The 22486-nt window shown below is 36.4% G+C and overlaps 2 protein-coding genes across 2 annotated transcripts in view; one reads left to right on the top strand and one right to left on the bottom strand.

Annotated features, from left to right (window-relative positions):
- The window catches only part of LOC145690381 (cuticle protein-like), a 91651-nt gene that overhangs the window by 13170 nt on the left and 55995 nt on the right, over positions 1-22486 (bottom strand). The gene's annotated exons all lie outside the window — the stretch shown is intronic.
- LOC145690379 (ATP-binding cassette sub-family G member 1) overlaps positions 17347-22486 on the top strand; it is a 220098-nt gene continuing 214958 nt past the window's right edge. The window contains exon 1 of the mRNA XM_081765210.1: positions 17347-17614. Coding sequence (XP_081621336.1) covers positions 17506-17614 — 109 coding nt within the window. The 5' untranslated portion in view covers positions 17347-17505. The remainder of the gene's footprint in view (positions 17615-22486) is intronic.

Below are 22486 nucleotides of genomic sequence, written 5' to 3'. Positions count from 1 at the left end.
TTATTATTGAAGCGAGCGTAAGCAAGCTTTTACCATTCGACTTAACCTGTATTTGTGATTCTATTTCTTTGTTCCGGGATAACTTTCATAAAACGCTATAACTAATTTTTAACAACAATCGCATGAGCTTCCTTCCGGGCTTCTGAAATAAGCCTATTGTTTGAAATTTATATTCGTGAGAAGAACCAAAGGAGAAACGGGGGAATGAAAATTCAACTCCATATTGGGAGTTTGCATACTTTATGTGACAAAGGGCTTTTGCAATATAATGGGTTCAAATTTCAAACCTATCCCACTGGGAATCGAACCACAGATACTGTGCGCGAAGGGTTCGCGCTAAGAGTCATATTGCATTAAATTTCTACGATTAGATAGAGTCTCGAACGCGTAAGTACCATAATGATGATGATGAAAAGAAAATTAATACAAAGTTCTACGTAATTAGAAACTCATAAGTCTCTAATATACAAAGTATCTCAAATCTACCGAAGCACCGGAGGGACACATTGCATTTAACAGATGGTGTAGCACAATGATCTTATTAAACTAATAAAGAGAAGTGATGGAATGATCAAAAGAAATATGAAACACATTGTATACTGCGCCCATTTCATTCAGTAAAAATCTGAGCGGTAATTTAAATCTTGGGCTATGGATGGAGCAAACATTAAAAACAAAGAAAAAATTAAACATCCATGAGTAATATACATCTCTTTGGCTCTATAAATATAATAAAATTCGGGAAGAGGATATGACAAAGTTATACTATTTCTCTCATGATTTCTTCATAAACATTCTTAAATGTATGATCTGCTTTCTGGATTGGAAATATGAACGGGAAATGTCTACCTATCTTCACCTCATTGATAACGTTCTATTTGGAAACAACAACCAGGGTCGGCTCTACCATATATGCAACACGTGCATTTGTACACGGCGGCAAAATCTTTCATAACTATATTACTTAAAATAAATATTTCTTATTACTGAATAAAAGATTGCATGATGAAGGTAATTAAATTTACTAAGCTGACCTTCTATTTCAATACTACATTCATAAATTATGTTTAGGTCGAATTAGTTTAATGTCACATGGACAGTGCTAAAGCAAATGGTTAAACAAATCTCAGCATGAATTGCTTGATTGTTGTCAAATACAAGAACACAACAAATCTCAGTCATTTTTTGCACTTTATTTTTCATCTTCCCCCACTTGCTCTCTGCAGAACGGGATGGACTTAGATTTAAAATGCATTGGGTGTGTCAGTATTCATTTCAGTGACCCCGAAAACTATGGATTGCATACTAATATTAGTAAGTTTGCATTATTTTTACATGTCACTCCTTTCAACACCTACATCATGATGTGTCTTACTCCCATACTATTCTTTCAGATTGAAAGTTATATGTCCACCAAATTTGGCTAAAATTGTTCCAGATATTCCGGACTTACGCTGGAATATACATTCGTACACATACATCCAAATGTTTACAAAGTACGCCGGAAAAATAACGGAACTTTTTAAATTAAGAAAAGAAAAAGAATTAGGTATTTTACTAACTGTAGTCCTTTTTATTCAAAATACATCCCTTCCGCATCAATACATCGCTGGGCACGTTCAACCAATGTTAGCATAGAGTTTTGAATGTCCTTATTTGGAATAACCTCAATGACCCTCTTCACGACAGACTGAACGTGTGTAAGATGGTCTTAAAATGTTCCTTTCATGGTCAATTTAAATTTTGAGAGTACAAAATAGTCACACGGCAATAAATCAGGTGAATACGGAGGATGTGGAAGCACACACAGCTTTTTTTTTAGCCAAAAAGTCACGAACTGCGACAGTCTGTGTCGTGGTGCGCTGTCATGCAACAAAGACCAACTGCCTGGCGCTCTATACTCGGGTCTTAAGCGAACGATTCTCTTCCGCGAACGCTCCATAACAGCCAGATAATATTCACCATCGTGGGTGATCATTTAAAGCACTTGTTCTATCAACTAATCGCGATTTTTGTTTTTCGGTCTGCCCGGCTTTGGGTCATCTACCAAGGACTCCCGACCGTCCCGGAATCGTGTATACCATTCGAACACACGTGTACGAGATAAGCACTCATCACCATACACTTGTTTCATCATTTCCAATGTTTCTATAAATCTTTTACATAGCTTGAAACTAAATTTAGTATTAGCTCTTTGCTCCATCGTCCTTTTGTGACGAGGTAACACCACATACAGTCACGTTTCTTGCTATAATTTGACACTCCGTTAATCGGTACTCATGATTCTGGTGTTCGATCCCAGCCCCCGCCAAGTGAGCTTTGTAGTGGACAAACACCGTGTGCTTGGGTTCTCCCGTTTCCTCCCACTTTCTTCATTAGAATATTTCATTCATTACTCATCATCACCGTCTCCTTTAACCTAACCGGCATAACCGTGGGACGTAAAACTCAAAACTTTCATTTCATTTCATTTCATGATTCCGGTCTCGTTTTGTTCAGCAGATATCCAGCTTCCAAATGATATGTTGCTTCAATAGATGTCGCTAGTGGTTATCTGTAAAGAAAATAGTCCTTTTACTTTTCCGACATACTGTGTATATATAGATGCCCTCTTCGGCATTGCCCCTGCAAATTCCAAATCCAGCTCGCATCTCCGTTCAGTATAAACTTGAGATTTAATATAATTACGATTGTAACCTACTAGGTTAATGAACCCTAACTATGGATTGGACACTAATTTCAGTCATTAGAAATTTTATTTTTCAGCTCTTCTCACCCTCAATGCTGATGGGAGTTGAAGTAAGACTTAGCCGCTATCAAGAGTGTAATTATTAATTTCAGCGGCACCGAGAGCTACGAATTCCACACTAATATCGGTCGTTTATCTTTGTTTTTATGTCCTCCCCTTCCACTGCCACCAGGAGTGCTGAGGGAGTCTTGCCCCCACTGGGGACTGAACTTGGAATGAAACCCTATCAGGACTACCACCAACTAACTAGCAATGCTGAAAACAAATGATTCGACACAAATACGGTAGTTTTCGATATATTTTTACATGTCACCATCCAGTGGCGGATCCAGGGGGCGATCGGGCGATTCTTCTCCCAGAAGAGGAAACTTTCTTCTTTTATATATAAATAAAAACCCATCCCAGAGTTTGGAGCTATTAAAAGTAGCTCTAAGTAGCAGTATTACAACCCACCGCCCCCCCAGAAATCCGTCCTAGATACGGCCCTGTCACCATCTCACCCCCGGGTGCTAACGGGAACTTAAAGTGGACTTAAACGGCATCGGGGGTGTCACTATTTATCTAAGTGACCCTGAAAACTATACATTCGACACACTAATAATTTACAGAAAAGAATGGAAAACTTTAAGACCGCGTTTCTTATTTTTAAATCATTGTTGGTTAGACTCCTATTGCAGCTAGGTCCACAATTATGTTCGACATTTATGTGTATGTCCCTATCAAATTTGTTAAGATAAAAACATGGAAAGGGGGGAAAAGACAATAAATATTAGGAAATAAGGGAATAAGCAACCGAGAAAGATTGGGCAACTCAGCCTAAAGGTAGGCCTATAAGGTCTAAAACATCATACTGGTAATCATATGGCCTATATGTTATGCGTTCGAATGCCGCTCAAGATATAAACATTATGGGTCTCATTCTCTAATTGTCTGTGTCAACACAGCATGAAATTGCCTTTTTAATTTGCATTTCGTTATCATCATTCGTTTCTAATTACATCTTTTCCCCGAAAGCAAGGATCCATTAATGTAAACCTCGAGCGTATTCTAAAGCACAATGCAATACGTTGCTATTCATATAATATAACAAAATTGTGTGCGTACGCCAATGTGTCAAATTTCAATGAGTAAGTACCCTTGTATGTGGATTAACTACTTCAGAGAGCACATCATTTTCATCTGTTTGTTTTGGTCTGTCCCAGTAGCGTCATTTCAGATTTTTGCCAAACTGAGGAGGGCAAGATTCTTAACCAGCATAAGAGCAGGGGCGGATTCAGGGGAAAGGTGATTGGAGAGACCTCCTCCAGAAGATGAAACTTTCTTATTTTATATAATATAAATAAAACCCATCCCAGAATTTGGAGCTCTTAAAAGTAGCTCTAAGTAGCAGTATTACATCCCCCCCCCCCAGAAGTCCGTCCTGGATCCGTCCCTGTATAACAGTATTGCGTTTCACATTGCTGTATTAGTATACAATAGATTAAAAGTACCGACTTCTCAAACTCACAGGAGGAAGGAATTTCTCCTCCTGTGCTATCCAAATAACTCCCTGGTTTTGTCCTTTCCAGAAAAATAAAAGTTTCTTGTATTGGTAGTTCTTTTTCTTCTTCTGAAAGTATACCACAAGGTATGCGGGAGATTGTCACCTGGCCGAAGACAGCCTCAGTAGCGTCATTTCAAATTTTTGCCAGGGTGGGGCAAGGCGGTCTAGCGATATAAGAGTGGAATTCTTTATTGGTATATAAAATTTATTAAAAAGGATGTGTCTCTCAAGCTCAGGGGAGCAATTGTCCCCTGTCATCCCCAAATGACGCCTCTGGACAGCTTGATACTCAATTTACAATAGTAACAACAAAAGTTGATTAATAGTAAATGGACGTTGAATTACGAACAGTTTATGAGGACAAAGTACCAAGTTATTTCGTGAGAGGGCAGCAGCAGTATATTGAGCTTAGTGCTGCACTCTATCGAACACCTGGGGTAACTGACAGTGCATTGATGTTCATGATAAAATATTTTACTAAATGCTGTACAGTCTAGAGCAGAAGATGGAACGAGGTTATGATAGAAGTCCTGAAATGCACAAGTTCTAAAGTGTAGAAGTCGGAGAAATGATCGCATTAAAAGTTCTAAAAATCATCTGGCTGAAAAAGTCTTGAAATACATATGTTCAAAAATCTTGAATATCATGTATGTGATAAGTTGAAAGTTCAGAAGTCCTAAAAATCATTTAAATACATAAGTCTTAACTATATATATATTCACATATCCTCAGGTTCCAACATCTATTTGCGTTGTCATATGCAATAACTCAGCGAAATCTATTAGTGCCATCCCAGATAATAACTGAGATAGCGACATCTATTGGCGTCATCACAGGCAATAACTCAGGTAACGACATCTATAGCGTCCTCATAAGCAATAACTCAGGTAGCGACATCTATTAGCGTCCTCATAGGCAATAACTCAGGTAGCGACATCTATTAGTGTGTGACAGTTTACTATTAAGAGTAAGCATGAAGCACTGAAACGTTTGCAGCTAATAAATAGAATTACTGAAATTGTTCTGTTGCTTTTAGTATTCATTTCTTGAGTTTCATTTCTTCATTTCACCCAGGGTGTATCAAAAGTCTGAAATCATAGGCTAACTCCATTATAAGTAATGATACGAAGAAATAGAAAGAAGAAATTTGTTGGAAATATGTGGTTTTAAATTTAAAATGGCAGAATATTACCAATAATCCCACAAGCCGTTTCGGCTCTACATTGGAAGGCCCTATGTTAAATTAAAAAGCAATATTAGCAAGGTATTCAAACGGAGCGTAAGTGCACACGAAATTGACAGGAAAAAGTGTACATTATTGTGTGAGGGAGAGACAACAACTCGAATCCGTTTCCCAACAATGCTGTATTGTTGGTGTGGTGAGGGCTCTAGGGAAGAGCTTCCTTCACTGACAATGTTGCTTTTTCCATTTCACATAGAGGACCTTACCAGAATGAAGACTAAACAGCTGGTGTGTTTCCTCCATTTTAGATTGAAAACCACTTATTTCCAACAACTTGCCATTCTTTTTATTTTTTCGTTTCTTTACTTATAACAGTTTCGCATATGGCCCTGGACTTTTCATACACTCGGTATATCTTTCAGACTTTATTTAATAGCTTACTTTTAATTGCATTGTGGAAGGTAACAATCTTACCTCTTATTACAGAAAATAAAATGTACCCAAACTCACAGATGCAAGGACAACATAACACCTAGTACTCTGCAACCAGCAAAACTTCCGTGAGTATATGAGTTATATAAGCAGCAGGCCATCAATCATAATTTGTACTTAAATAGTAATTAATGTTATAATATTTTACAGTAACATGATACAGCAGTGTCATTCAACCGGTCCACTCGAACCGGTTGTTAAAATTTTTCAGTTTCTCAGAACCGGTTCTTAAAATTTCTCAAGATCTCTGAACCGGTTGTTAAAATTTCTCAGGTTCTCGAAACTGATTGTTAAAATTCCTTAGGTTCTTCCGTTGTGTGAATAAATACGAGATTCCAAATATTTTTGTTTTCTGCCAGCAGAAATATCTATGTTAGTTAAGAAAAAAAACTAATCGGGAAATTGCAGACTTCGGATCGGAAATGCGTAGCTTCCGACAACTCTACTAAGTGTTATTTGTACTTTTTTTTTTTAGCTTAACGTCCCAAGTTTATGCACAAAGGCTAAATGCAGCGATGATGATAATTATCAAAATGGTGAAATGAAAAAAGAGGGAGAAACGAAAGGACACATAGAAAACTCATGCACACAGTGTTTGTCCACCACTTATCCAATTCGTCCACTTGGCGCGAGCATGGATCGAACTACCGACAATATACATCAAAGATGAACGCTCTACCACCGAGCAACCGTAGTTCCTAGTATCATTGTAATAAATAACAAGTGATTTTCGTATCACAGTGTGATACTACGGTAGACTTCCAAACTATGCGAATTTGAAGTAGTACATCTATCTACTGGTTACAATAGATTAAGATCAAAGATAAAACCTATTCCTCAGAAGCTGAATCCATATCAAAAAACCATTACTCCCTCTCTCTCTCTACTGTTTTCGTTCTATGGTGATGAAAGTTGAAACTGCATATTTCTTATTTGAACCACTTCCAGTTAGAATAGTAGCAGTGGCGTATTTAGAATCTTGTTTCGGGGGGAGGGGACCTGAGACGCAGTAAGAAGCACTTGTGTTGTATGTATAATGCGAAGAAAAAAATAATAATGAAATTATTTCGGGAGAGGCTTGAGTCCGATAGCCACCCCCTAAATATGCCATTGAATAGTGGATTAGCGGAGGAGATTAAGCCTATTGTTGGGACGCTGAATTGATTACAAAAAAAAAAAAAAAAAAAAAGCTTCTCGATATTCCTTGTTGTTTTTCCTCTGATACCTGTTGACAGACATTCGGACGGACAAAGACGTTCTATAAGACTTTTCGATACTTATGCACAACATAGTTTGGAAGTCTAATAATAATAATAGTATTAATACATAATGATAATAATATATGGTTGATTCCCGTAAGCCTTCTACTCGCTGTTTCCTATAGGTTAAACTGGTGCTTGATTAAAAGTTCTAATAGTTTACTGTTATTTTTTAGAGTTAACTAACTTGCGATTACATAAATATTAATTGTAAAATCTAAATATGAACAGGGCTTGTTAATAGTAATATTCTTCATGTGGGTTGGTGGTATAGCTTATTAAATATGGCACTTTCCTATAGATAAATGTTAAGAACTGTCTGTGGTTTATAAACTGTGTTCATGTCGCTTAGGTACTAATTTTACGTCTAATATGACCCTTGTCTTAATATGAGACACTAATGCACGTTCATGTTCAGCATCATCATATCCATTTTGAAATAAAGGCAAGCAGTGAGGGAGTGGAGTGGCGATCGTTAACTATTAGGAATTAGCTTTACTCACAGATTGAGATGTTTTCCTTTTTATACTAAATTAACTTCTTGTACTACAGTAAAACCTGTTAACTTGGTCACCTCTCTAAGTTGACCACCTGCTCATCTTACCCTGGTTCTTCTTGAACCTTCATTTCCCCATAGGACATTCGTTACTTATTACTCTGTAAGTTGACCACTTTATCTTAGAAATTGACCACAGCGAAGCAATGTTTGCACTATGATGATAATGATAAATTTACCTGTGTATCTTGGCCACGCAAAATACCGTTTTGTTACTTCCCTTAACCCGTTCGTATTCCCGTATGAGAGGCAGATGTTCTGTATTTGTGACTGGAGACAAAGAAGCATGAATTCCCACGATTTGTTCTTGGAGGTCAATGGCCAGAACGACACCCTGATAAAGAGGTGGTGAAGGAAGATGTGATAAGAAAAAGCACGTATAGGAATTCAGAAAATGGTTATATGTATCTACGTATTTGTTTACCCTGTTGGTAAAACCATTAGCTATATCGACTCCTTTCATCAGTGGGGAGCTTTAATAATTCCGGAAAATTCTCAAAGTTAAAGCTAACCATCTCAATTGTCAACTGTTAGTACTTTACAGATGTATGTGTATTAAACATACTGCAGTATTTTTTAGTACGTACTGTGTATTGTTATGATTGCCCTATATACATTATTTAAAAGTAGCTGTCGTGCCATTGCCTATTAAAATTTTACAATCTAGTAATACTAAAAATCCTATTCTAAAAATACACCAATCACATTGGTTTTCTGTAAGGTGGCCACTTTTCAGTGGAACTGAAGGTGGCCAACATTGACAGGTTTCACTGTAATCATAAAATCAGTTGGTAAATGATTCGAATGACACCACTATTAACCGAATCCAGAATGAAAGTGAAAATATGGTATCGTCAGGTCTTGTGTCTGCACAAAATTTCAGAACAGTAGTTAGTGTATAAATACTTGAAATTTAAGTTACAAGATTTGGCTCGAAGAAAACCGAAATGTAAATTAATAAAAGTGTTGTAAAAATGGCCTTTTTCCTTGCTGAGTTCCTAACTAATGTTGTCTGTTGTCTATTAAAACTTATTGTTTGTAGAAAACATAAATTCAGTGACCGAATAACAATAAATTTAATCTAATGATGATAATTATGAATTTATGAAGCGTACAGAATACATTTGTAGCATTCTTAATAAAATCTCTGAGTTGAGTGGGTTATAAAAAGTATGTGAGTGCGGATTGCTGTTCTCCATTATCTTAAGTGACGATATTAATAGTATTTCAATAAACTGATCGCTACAAGTAAATACCGTTCATTTGAGACCATTTGTTTATTTTAAAAGAAGCTTGAAAATACAAGGAAAATGTATTGCAAATTTTAATTTAACATCCCAGACGTATGTCCTGTAAGGGGCCGAGATGTCGCAGTGGTGGAACGCTCACTTCTGATGTGTGTAGTTCCTGGTTCGATCCCAGCTTGCGCTGAGCGGGTTTTCTGGTAGATAAACACGGTATGCATATGTCTTCCTGGGATTCTTCCGTTTCATCGCACTTTTCTTCATTCCGCTATTATTATTTATCTCAACATCATCATCGTACCCCTTAGCCTCGATACATAGTCATGGGACATTAAATCAAAACGTTTGAACTATAGGCTAAACAGGATGGATGACTAGTGAAAGTGAATTATTGAAAACAAACGGTATATTCAGAATTTGATTAAAAAACAGAGAAATTCCAAAAAAAAAAAAAAAAACATACGGAAACGGTGTTGTCTTCTTCATATTCACATAGCCCTGAATCAAACCAGAGATTCGTCGCTCTTGACAGTATTGAGTACTTGCATACCAATTAATTTAAGCGAAAAAGATCCTTTTTCTTTCATGGGAAATGAACTGTAATTTCGTATTTGAATTTTACTGACTTCTTCCATTAATCTATTTAAGTGATCTTTGCTTTATGAAAATTAAAATTCTGTGACGTGTAATTTCAATACGTATTTATACATCGAATTAAGTTATGTATAACATAAACGCATTTTGTCAAAGGAGTAGTGTTGCAAACAAGACGAGAGGAAAAGAGAAATAGCCTTTCCTCGTTTCGTTCATCTCGTAAATTTTTTTATAAAAGTTTTGTACCGTCCCGGCTCACGAAAAGCTTTCCTCGTCTCTTCTCGTTCTGTAAATTTATGTATTTATCAAACAAAAAGATCAGGCTAAGAATTGCCGTAGCCAACGAGGCATTCAAGAAGCAAAGATCACTCCTAAATTACCAGGCTTAGTCTTGGACTAAAGAAGAAGTTGGTCAAGTGCTTTATACAGAGGCGGATCCAGAAGATAAAAACTGGGGGAGCCCAGATCCCAGTCAGAACCCAGACTATGATAGGTATATCATGTGTACTACAAACTTTCAAAAAAATATAAATAATAGCTTAAATTATTTTTGTCATTCAAAAAACTGGGGGAGCTAGGCCCCCCCGGCCCCGGCCTTGATCCGCCACTGGCTATATATGGAGTATTGTACTGTATGGTTCGAGTTTTTTACATTACGGAAATTAGAGAAGCAGGAAGGAGAAGAACACGACAATTTGGTTATTTGAAAAAAATAGAATAAAATATGAGATTTGAAAGTGCAAGCTAAAGACCAAGAAACGTGGAAGTGACATTTTCAGAGCCGAGTTTACGAGAACTTCTATTCATCCCAGAATCTCCTGAAATGCAGAAACCTTAAAAATAATTCCGTATTTTACGGACAATAAGACCCACTTTTTTCTTCGAAAACTTGCCTCCAAAATGCAGGTGCATCTTATACTGGAAACTGATATAAAAATGTGCAGTGTTTGATTTAAAATTCCCGCCAGTCTTAAAAATTGATCATATATTCGATGTTGCCAGAAACCTATCTCTACCTGGCAACGTTGGACTCAACTGGCAGCAGTAATGCACCGATGCGACGAACATGAGTTGCGGGAATTCACAAGTTTGGTGACACTGTCTCCCTCCCGTTCCACCATCAAAAAACCCACAACCGCAGACTAGAATTATACAGACCGTAAACTCCAAGGATGTTATAAATAGAGGATTTGCCCATATGTATCTTCATCCTATTAAATCGATGAAGCCAAAAAACAACCGAGCATAGGCACGTCTGATTGGCTGCTCTCGTTTCTGCCATCGTCTGATTGGCTACTTTCGTTACCGCCATGATTGTTGGCTCAAAACATTGCGATCCTATTGAGCGGAGTGGGCTGAGTAGGGATGGCGAAACTGTGACGTATGGCTTCAAGATTTTGTTGTAAGGGCAGACCCTCTATTTTATAAGATCCTTGGTAAACTCTGCGAAAAACTGGAAATAAGGCGAACCGTAACGCCTCTAACATGCGACGACGGAACTAACCAGTCGATCCGATAGTCGACAACCCATGGCGTCACACACACAAAAAAAAAAAAAAAAAACGATGGCTACGCCAACCCGCTTACGACGAAAGATCGTTTCCCATTAAACGTGCAACCTAATAATAAAAATACAGTATTTAAAAAAAATGCTTAAAAATTAAGATGGGTCTTATAGTCCGTAAAATACGGTAACAATAAACTCTAACGGTTGACGGTAAAAACAATCACACACACACTTGAAATTTCAATTTCATCCGTTAGATGTCAACTGCTGGAGGATGTTTGCTCTATCTAACGGCTTGATGTGTAACTCCTACTCAGCCGTGATAATCGCTCTAGATATGTATTGCAAAAATAAATAAATAAATAAATCGAATAAAAAATAAAAATTACAAAAAATTGCTTCCATTTAAGGGTTATCGTATGACGTAACGGATGTATTAGCATAACAATATTATAAGTCCTACTTGCGTGACCATAATAATAATAATAATAATAATAATAATAATAATAATAATAATAATAATAATAATAATAATAATAATAATAATAATAATAATAATAATACTCTTGTAATACTAATGCACAACATGATACATATGTCCAAACTCGCTAGCCCAGCTCCTTATCACCCAATAAATGAGCTCTTTATCTTAATGTTTGGGGAGCACGTATGGACAGAGTTCTATAAAGTAGATAGGATGTTAGAGCCCGAGTCAGTGTTGCCAATTTGGGGGAAAAGTCGCTAAATCTAGGGGATTCGCCTTCCAGCATAACGACAAAAAAATAATTTTTCCGATTAGCGACTTTTTTGGTGATTTTGGAATGACGATTTGGCGACTTACTTACAAATCTAGCGACTTTTGTGCTGTGAACAACTTGTCCTAAAATAAATATTATTAGCTCGAATTAGTTCAGATATATGCTTATTTTCCTTTTGCTTATTTGAATCAGTGCAGGTGTTGACGAGTACATAATACTTATCTCTATATTCCCGCTTTGATTTCTGTTATCTCTTACCTTCTAACAGGGACCAACTCCAGCTTTTTTAATATCCTTTAGTTTACAGAGCACAAACAATACATTACCGATAGCAAACAGGTTATTTGTAGAAGCGTGAGTAGAAGTGAAGTATGTAAGATTTTTTTTCTAGACCTTTAATTTTGTTCGTTTTTCTAAACTCATTTTTGATTTCGTTGAAGCAAAATTGGTCATAAAGTTAAAAATAAATAAAAGTGAACTTATTGTTAGTTGTATGAGTCTTTTATATACGTCCTTGTAGCGTATATAGTATGGTTTGAATTGATCAGGTATCATATATATATATATATATATATATATAAAATTTTCTAGCGACTTTTCACCCAAAATTGGAGTCATTTTATCTCCTATTTAGCGACTTTTTGTATTAACTGGTTGGCAACACTGGCCCGAGTCCAAGAGAGTAAGAGTTTCCCAAACCCGTAAGGTTAGTGAGCGCAAGTGAGAGCCTCATTGAAGATAGAGGGCCCGAGCCCTTAGCAAGCACAAGCCCAGTGCAAGTGCGCATCGGAGCTAAATGAGTGTGCGCTCCACTCAGAATAGTGCGCATGTTTCCATGCAAGCCGGAATAAATTCCAGTTCAAATTGGCCGTCTGTGAGCACTACACGTCTCATATATACGCAAATAGACAGCTTTCAAGAGAAGTACAAAGTGTTGAACTTTGAACACCAATGTAAGTACAGTCTTGTTTAAAAAAAATTAATGGCTATTCACATCTGAAAATCCCAACACTAGCCTACATTTGGAATTAAACAAACGTAGAGTTTCTTTGGCCAATTGAACTTTTTATTTAGAGCCAAATTATTATAATTTCCAATATACCCTTGCGAGAAGTAGCCAGTGGCGAATCTAGCCCTCCCAGTTTTTATTTATTTATTTATTTATTTATTTTTTGCGTGAGAGAAATAATTGAAGCTACGCCTGTGTTGCCTTTTATTCTTTATTAAACTTTTTTTCCGAAACGTTACATATAGTTTCAGTTGCAGTGTTTCTGTTACGCAATGTGTAAAACAATGCTTGAAGTCCACAATGTCAACGTGCCAATCAAGCCATACGAGTAATATCCATCGCGAGAGAGAGAGAGAGAAGTTGGAAATGTATGCAGGAGTCATAAAAAATTGTAAATAAATTTTCAAATATAGGCAATCGACGAATTAGTTCTTGAATTGATCACGGTTACTGTTGTGTCACTGTGTGCTGGTAGCAAAATAGAACAAATGAAGACAAAAACCAACAAAGATGTGTGATTTTTCTTATTTTACATCAGAAGCAGAAATTAGCTGTTACATTTTTTTTTTTTTAATTTCCTGTTAACGAAGTGCGTAAACGGATTTCAAATTAAAACAAATTGCGTAAAGTCATGATATATCTATCATAGTCTGAGTTTTATCTTCTAGATCCGCCTTCTAAAACAAGAGGGTCAAAATTTTTGGAACAAGGCTATATACATGTACAGTACCAGTGACAACGCCAGCTTTAAGTACTTAGGGGGGCAAAGGAGGGGCAGATACATTTTCGGGGGGGAGGATATTTGCCATACCAAAAATTACATATTTATTACGTTTGACTTATTTTACATTACATTGTGTAATTTCGTTGATGTTTTCATATTAGACCTATATGATTATAAATTGAACTTATTTCAAGTAAAATTTGTAACTAACAAATAAATAACGTCTGCACATGAAATATTTTTCAATGAAACTTTTGAAGCCTAAACATAAATTGAATTACTTTAGCGTATGCTACAAGTGACACATTCGTCTAGTACTATATGCTACGTATCTCTCTCTCTCTCTCTCATATATATATATATATATATATATATATATATATATATATATATATATATAGAGAGAGAGAGAGAGAGAGAGAGAGAGAGAGAGAGAGAATTTGCGAGGAGCTGCTGAAAATGTCCTAGTCCAATCCAGAAGGAGTGTAAGTACTAGGTAGAAAAATGAAACCATAGTTTAGGAAAACATCTCTCTTTATGTACAAATACAAATTTTCATATTAATAATGAAATTCTTATTGTTTCTCAGGCCTCTGAAGTGATTATGTGTGCCCAAACAGATAATTTCACGAACATCCAGATCCTAACTGATATAACATTTTTGTTCCACCAAGGAAAGTCACCGAAGTAAATTAATTAGGAAATCAGAGAAACACCACGGGACTCCCCTCCGTTATATACAGTGGTGAAGAAGTAAGTGGCTTAATATAAACGTGGCGATTTCTCGACAAATTATGCTTTACATCCAGGATGATTAAAACCAATGACTCTTCCCGAAATCATGGATGCAATTTGTGACATTATTCTTGAAAATTTCAGCATTTCAGCCAGTAGTGGATATAGCCCGGGGTTGGAGGGCCTAGGCCACCCCAGTTTTTGAGTGACAAAAATAATTTAAGCTATTATTTATGTAGTTTTTAAAGTGTATAGTAAGCTCACGATATACTTATTATAGTCTGAGGTCTGGCTGCACCCCGCTTTCTCAGTTTTTACCTTCTCAGCAAAATTTGTCTCAGAGATTCTGAGTATTTCTTTGGAACTCTTTAGCATAATTCAGAATGGCTTGGGTATGTTCAAGTTCTCGACACAATAGGTTCCCAAAATATGTCAGGAGAATAAAAAAGTGACGGCATTAAGAGAAGTCTTCTTTCAATTTAACCATAATGCTAATCAATTTCGCTCACGAATAGTAACCATAGATGAAATATGGTTGTACCACTATGATCTTAAATCGAAACAACAGTCAATGGAGTAGTAGCACTCATTTCTCCATCGCCCCAAGAAGTTCAAGACACAGAAGTAGGTTGAGAAACTGTTTGCAACATTCTTCTGGGATAAGTATGGAGTCGTACTCACAGACTACCTCCGCAACGGTCAGATATTTAATCCAGAATCTCTACATTACTTACAAAACTGAAAGAAAAGTTCAAAGTTCAACGCCGTGAAAAATGAAAAGAAGGGAATTCTGTTCCTTCAGGAGAATACACCTGTCCATCAAGCCCCTGCGAACTCAACTGACATTGCATAATCTAGGATTTCAATGTCTAGATCATCATTCTTATTCCGCAGATTTAGCTCCGTCTAACTATTACGTATACTTATTTCCCAAACTTAAATAGCACTTGAAAGGACGCCATTTTAGATCTGATAGGAGTAGTGCTACGAACAGTGGTGCGAAGAAATCTTCAGATTTTTTAACTTTTCTGCAAAAACTGGAGCACTGTATGAGGTAGTATATTGACTCTCGGGGGAAGTGTAAAAGTAAAACTGCACCATTCCACGTACACTCCTTCTGGGTTGGGCTACGAATTTTTCAGCAGTTCCTAGTCAATATGGTAGACGTCAGGTCAGTACTTTGAAACAAAATAAGTAAGGGAGCACTAGTATATACCAATTACTATCTAAAGATCAGCATTCTGATAATACGTTTTATTGGGAATCAATTTAATTCCATAAATTTATATTATCATTTGCAGGAAGGGAAAACACAACTCTTTTTATCCCCTTCAAAAAATTAAGCCCTGGTAGTTGCAAACTAAGCTGTTATAAGTACATCCTCTAAATATTGAAAGGCGAGAATAATGTTTAAGAAAAAAAGAAGTATAGAACCTTTAAATAAAACATAATATGAAACTGAAAACTTCAAACCTGGATAAATACAAACAAGTTACGTAACTGGTTTTACCTTTCTTTTGTTTCCAATCGAAGTTGATACAATGAGAAGAAAACAAATCGACCAAATCTACTATTGTTCACTAGGCACGATAATTAACCCACAAAAACCCAAACATTGTTCAAGTAAGAATTTTTGAACAAAACTTTCATGGTTCACTAAATGAGGGTCTTAGCTAACAGAAATGTCCAAAAAGTGTTTTTGAATGAATTGGAAACCCAATGTGACACCTGTGACTCAGCGAGGAACAGACGTAGTTTACAACTTTAATTTAGTACATGAACAATTACTATTTTAAAAGAGTAATTATTGACCCTTTTAGATATAGGGAAAACAAATTATTAGGGAGTTAAATAATTACTTATCATAAATAAAATATATCCGGAATCTGAAAGGCTCTCGAGAACTCCATGAGCCACATGCAGCTACTGACAAGAAAAGTTGAATAAAATTGCTAAAACCTGAAGAAAAGGAACGAAACAAAGCTTTCTACAAAAGTTTATATGTGGCTTATAAAGTACAATGGGTATTTGTGTAAAATGTTCGAAACTAACTTTATAAGTTCAACAGGAAATCAATGTGACATCTGTAATACACTGGGGATTTGTGGGTTAAAAATCATAAGAAAGAAGTATAACTAAAATTTACCTCAAAAGGCGCTAAATTAGAAAACAGAAATATGCGTGCATACCCAGACGCTCAAAGAAGAAAGCTTGAGGACTAATCTGCCACATAGTAAATGCATGGAAAGTAGACTACAATTTGACAATGAGATTGGTTATGATACTGATATAAAATACTACATGTAGAATGTTTAAAGATTGTAGGAGTCTGGGGGGGCAGTCTAGGTGGCAGTCAGGGGGGCAGAAGTAACTACTAGGGGGGCGCTCGCCCCCCTTGCCCCCCTCTGGCGTCATCACTGTACAGTACAGTACATCGTGCAGTGAATAAAGTTAGAAGTTAAAAGAATTAACAAACACAGTTCAAGTCTCCTGGTAACACTTGAAATCAATCCTTCACATAAGCATAGAGAAAGAACCGCAAGAACCACGATGGAAATTACAAGTAATTATCGGTCAAGAAACTTTAACCAATATTTGATTTACAATAATTGAATAAAGGAATGAACTTACTATGGGTGCAACATACTAATAAGTACTTTTTTTCTCCTTTTGAAATTGACACCAGTTTTCTTGTCTTTCCATATTTTTGCATAAGAAAAGAATTCCCTTTCTGTTAGCAGCAACGAGAAACTTCTTAGTCATGCTGATGTGGTAACTCAAATAATTGCACCTTCATTGAAAGATGTAGCATCAGCAGTTAAACTGAATGCCTTTTTCAAGTTGTATGCATAGTAAGCAGAAATCTTTTACCTTGACCCTGTATCTGTGTGTATATATGTTGATCTTTTGTTGTTTTACTGCTGTATGTACATATTGTTTCTTTTTCCAGCACCGCCTCCGTTGATCATACAAAAATCCACTGTCCTTCCTCAAGTGTACACATTGACTTTGCTCTCGGAAAACGATTGTACACACAGAGAGAGAAAGCTGCCTTCTGTCGTTACTAAGAAGGCCTACCGCAACTGATTATAGTTTAAATTTGATATAAAAATTCTTTCAATAGATCACTAGGTTAAGTTTCTTATAGAAAGATGGAAGTTGTTTGTGATACTTCTGGTTTTGCACCTAGGACTGGAAAATCCTTTGATATGGAGTTTTATTTTCTGAATTACACGGTTCAAAATGTTGGACTGAGAAAAGGTAAGTTGTCTAGTTTTGTGTTCTATAACACTTTATTGTTGTTATTATTATTATTATTATTATTATTATTATTATTATTATTATTATTATTATTATTATTATTATTATTATTATTATTATTATTATTATTTTCGTGCGTACTATGGAAGAAGAATTTTAACATCCCATGTGTTTGTTTATATACTGGTGTGCTTTCTGCATATTGTATATTCTATGAGTTAAACATGTTCAGTTAGGGTAGTATGCAGAGTATAAAATAGAGTCACTGTTAGGATATAATGTGTGACCAATAGAAGAATACAATTTGCGAGTACGTGAAGTTGCTCCCGACCTCTCGGGAAAGGCTTTCAAATATTATCACGAAATAGTGCTTAATTTGTGCTAATTTGTGCCGTAAAATTTATAATGTGTACTGTATTAACAACAGAGGAATTAAATAGCAATGGTGGGGAATAACTTCATACTAGTCCCCCCATCAACACAGATTCGAATCAAATCTATGTCAATATTTAGTGCTCAATTTGTGCTGGTTTGTGCTATACCGAAAAGCAGGAAAATGAGTAACGATGATTTGGAGGTGTTGTGAAGTTAACCCCCCACCACCACCAACTCCAACTCGATTCAATTGAAAAACGCATCACAAATGAGCACAAATGGAGCACTAAATATTGGCATAGATTTGAATCGAATTGGAGCTGGTGGGAGGCTAATTTCACACCCCCTCTAAATCATCGTTACTTATTCCCACTCCCTTCTCGGTGAAGCACAAATTGTAAAACATGTGGCACAAATCAGCATAAATCGAGCACTAAATATTGGCATAGATTTGATTCGAATCCGTGTTGATGGGGCGGGGCTAGTATAAAGTTAACCCCCCACCATTGTTGTTTAATTTCTTTGTTGTTAATAGAGCACAAATTGTAAATTTTACGGCACAATTAGCATAAATTAAGCACTAATTTGTGATAGTATTCGCAAGCCTTTACTGAGGGAGGGGGGCCAGGTTCACGTACCTACAGTCGTGTTACTTAAGAATGTTTTTATTACGTATACGTACGTAAATAATATATATCCGAGTAGAATAAAACTATCAACGAACGACATATCTTGAAGAATCACAAAAATTAAATCTTTTCTCGCTTTCCTCAAAGCCTATTGATGATAATTTATCCTGAAATATTTGTTTTGTTGTTCAGGTTGATACCATGTGTTGATAGATATGTCTCGTCTTTATAAAATATTATAATGTATAAAAAGAGGAAAAGTTGTCTTTTACATCGCATTAACAGTTTGACTTAACGCTTGATGCTAACTTTTGTAACTCAGAAACATGTTAGTAAAATTAACAATTTATATCGAAATAAAGGACGGCAATGACTTTTCTGCAGGGTTTTCTAAAGTGGTGGACCTAGAAGGTAAAAACTAAGGGGGCAGTCAGAACGCAGACTATGATAGGTGTATCATGAGATTAAAATTTTTCATTGGTCCTGTAGAAGTTTCCAACTTAATTCTTTCCAATAAATATTATTGCTAGGTTGGACGTTGATATTGAGAACCTCAAGTATTGTTGTACGTATTGCGTAACAAAATCTGCAATTGAAATTATATCGAACGTTTCAAAAAGTTTCCGATAAAGAATAAATAAAGGGCAAAGGTTACTATAAACTTTCCAAAATAAATAAATAATAACTTCAATTAATTTTGTCACTCAAAAAACTTGTGGAGGGACCTAGGCCCCCGGCCCTGGGCTGGATCCGCCACAGGTTGTCGAAACACATGGGGAAATCCAGCTGAGAGAGTGCATTATCGATGGATTTTCTTCCCTCAAACAGAATTTGAAGTCCCCAGTAATTTAGACAATATTCACACTTATGAGAGTAATAATTATTTTTCATTTTGTAACAAAGTAGAGTGACAAAACAATTTTGAACAGCTCCTATTTTGTTTATTAGCGTGGTACAGATACTGTTCCATATAACTGAAGTAAATTCTAGTCTAGATCCTACCAGGGGCGGATCCAGGACCGACTTCTGGAGGGGCGGTGGGTTGTCATACTGCTACTTTTAAGGGCTCCAAAGTTTGGGATGGCTTTATTTATATATATAAAATAAGAAAGTTTCCCCTTGTGCGGGGGGGGGGGAGATCGCCCCGATCGCCCCCTTGGATCCGCCCCTGCATCCTACCAGTTTCTTGTATAAATAAATATATGAACTACCATCTTTGGAATCAGACCCCTTGTACCGCATTATGTAATAATAATAACAATAATAATAATAATAATAATAATAATAATAATAATAATAATAATAATAATAATAATAATAATAATAATAATAATAGGGAATGTAAATGGCAGGAAATTCGTCTTATTAATCTACACAAGCTAGAAAATTCTTACATAGAGGCTTTATGGTCGCTTCTAATATTTCAAAAACTTAAAGAAAAGGTTTTTCTTTCTAAATTAAGTAATTTTATGTGTTTTCTATAAGAAACAAAATTGGTAAATCGTAAAGCCGAAACAGATAGAACAAGAGTTTTCGTAAACTGAGAAAATACATCTGACGAAAAAAAAAAAAATAGCAAAGCAAGTCTTGTTAACGATGTTATAATATGTCTGGAATATTGTGTGCGTTTTTCAGACGATTAACCTTCTAGATTCCAAACCAGTCGAAATATGAGACAATTAAAAATTTTTCCTCATTTTTCCATGCATTGGCTTATCAAAATTGGATTCCATCTGATACGTAAAGATGATGGTTCATGATTGATTGACACTACACATTCTATTTTTTTTTTTCTAAATTTTCGTTCAGAAAATCTGTATCTCGAGAAACAAATAAATAAATAAAATAAAATAAATAAGCTTGTACAATCAGCGGCAAAAAACCTGCAACATAATCATGTAAGTTTATTGTGAAATGACGAAGTCTTTTGCTCCAAAATAAGTGTTCAGGGGAGGACGCCGAGGTTTATCCTGGCGTGATTCGTGCCACTTAGACGTTATGTTGATTCCCTGTGCTGTTAGGCGTAGTATCACAATAAACTTACATTCTCATGTTGCAGGTTTTTTGCCGCGGATTGTACCATAGTGTTATACTCTTGTGGGAGTACTCTCAAATTCAAATAGTCGGATCTCGTAACAAGCGTTTTTAGAAAGGAACAACAGTTTTAGTAATATCTTAAGAATTGCTTGACCTACAGGTGTCTGACTTCAAATATTGGGTAGTATTGTGCCTTATTGATGCCTTAGTAAAGATAAGGTAACCCGTATTTATGACTACTCTTTCCTCTTTCCTGTGAGAGTATGAGAGAAGAGAGCCCTCTTTATAGTATTTCTTTCATAGTTCGCTTTCGGAGCGGGAGACCCGGGTTCAATTACCGGTAGGAGCTCATATGATTTAGATCCATGTTGAGTTGTAGATCCACGTGTCATACAACCTAGGTGCTGAACGGGACACTAAACTCTAACTCAAGCAACCAATCTCTTCTATAGTTGTCAATGCTCGTAGTATAACTTGCACACTTACGTGTTATTAGTAGCGTCACCACCTGATTAACTCCTTAAATACCGTACACTCTCCAGTATAATGATATCATACATGATATGCTGTAAATGTTTACTGATTTGTTAACTGTGCTCTCAGCCCCCCCCCCCCTCCCACTCTCCCAACAATACCTAAAGTCTTCGGGATTGTGGTTTCGTGTTTAATGGGAACTACAGCAGCAAAGATTTTTGATCCGTCACAAAAAAAAAAAAAAAATCACTAGCTGACAGGTGTTGTTAAAAAGAAACTCTAAAACTAGAAACCTCCCCGATAAACACCACCTTTACGAAGACACTTATGTGTCTGGTGGGGAGGATTGCGTGCTACAGTGAAATTTAGAGCTATGTCGGTGGTAGTTCACTACAGAAGGGCCACCCCTACTGAATTTGTCTAAATGGAGTATCCAGACGAAGAGTGTTCTGGGAGAAGGCAGCAGTTCTCCAGTAGCCAAGTTGGCGGAAATCATAGTGATTGGTACGGCAACTTGGACATTAGTCCCAGGCGTGGTCAGAGTGACTTTAACGGCTGGGATACTGCGGGGTGGAAGGCAACGGGACTTCACCACTCTATTTTCCCTAGTTTGCTGGCAGCAAAAAGAGAACATATGAACAATGGTCTTTCGCAGGTCAAAATGTAGTTCCGAAAGTAAAATATCCCCCCATTCGGATCTCCGGGAGGGGATGGCTTGGGAAGGACTATTGAACGAGAAAGTAATAATGGGGGGAAGACAAACAGAGAAAGAAAGACAAGGAAGAGCAAAACGTTTAGGATAGGGACATGGAACGTACGTACTATGTTACAGGGAGGAAAATTAGAAAATCTTAAAGAAGAAATGAAACAAAATAATTTAGATTTGGTAGGAGTTTGTGAAGTTAGATGGGAAGGTAATGGGGTATTGAACAGCGAAGGATATAGAATGTTTACTCAGGTAATGAAAAGGGCGGTCATAATGGCGTAGGAATAATTCTTGGAAAACGCTTAAAGGAGAAGGTAGTGAAAGTAGAATTTATTGATGATAGAGTTATGATGTTAAGACTTAAAGGGAAAACGAAGGATCTAGTGGTGATACAGACATATGCACCTACGACTTCGCATGCAAATGAAGAAGTAGAGGAAAATTATGAGAAAATAGAAGAAATTATAGATAGGTAGAAGAAGGGTGCACGCATAATTCTAATGGGAGATTTCAATGCAGTTGTGGGAGAAAAACAGGAAGGTAGTATCGTAGGCAAATATGGTTTAGGCGAAAGAAATGAAAGGGGAGAGGGACTGGTGAATTTCTGTAGACAGAATTCACTAGTAATTGGGAACACTTGGTTCAATCAGC

The sequence above is a fragment of the Thermobia domestica genome, chromosome 7 (assembly GCF_964235325.1).
Source record: "Thermobia domestica chromosome 7, izTheDome1.hap1.1, whole genome shotgun sequence".
In the NCBI taxonomy this organism is placed as follows: domain Eukaryota; kingdom Metazoa; phylum Arthropoda; class Insecta; order Zygentoma; family Lepismatidae; genus Thermobia; species Thermobia domestica.
This window is presented reverse-complemented; position numbering and strand designations above follow the sequence as displayed.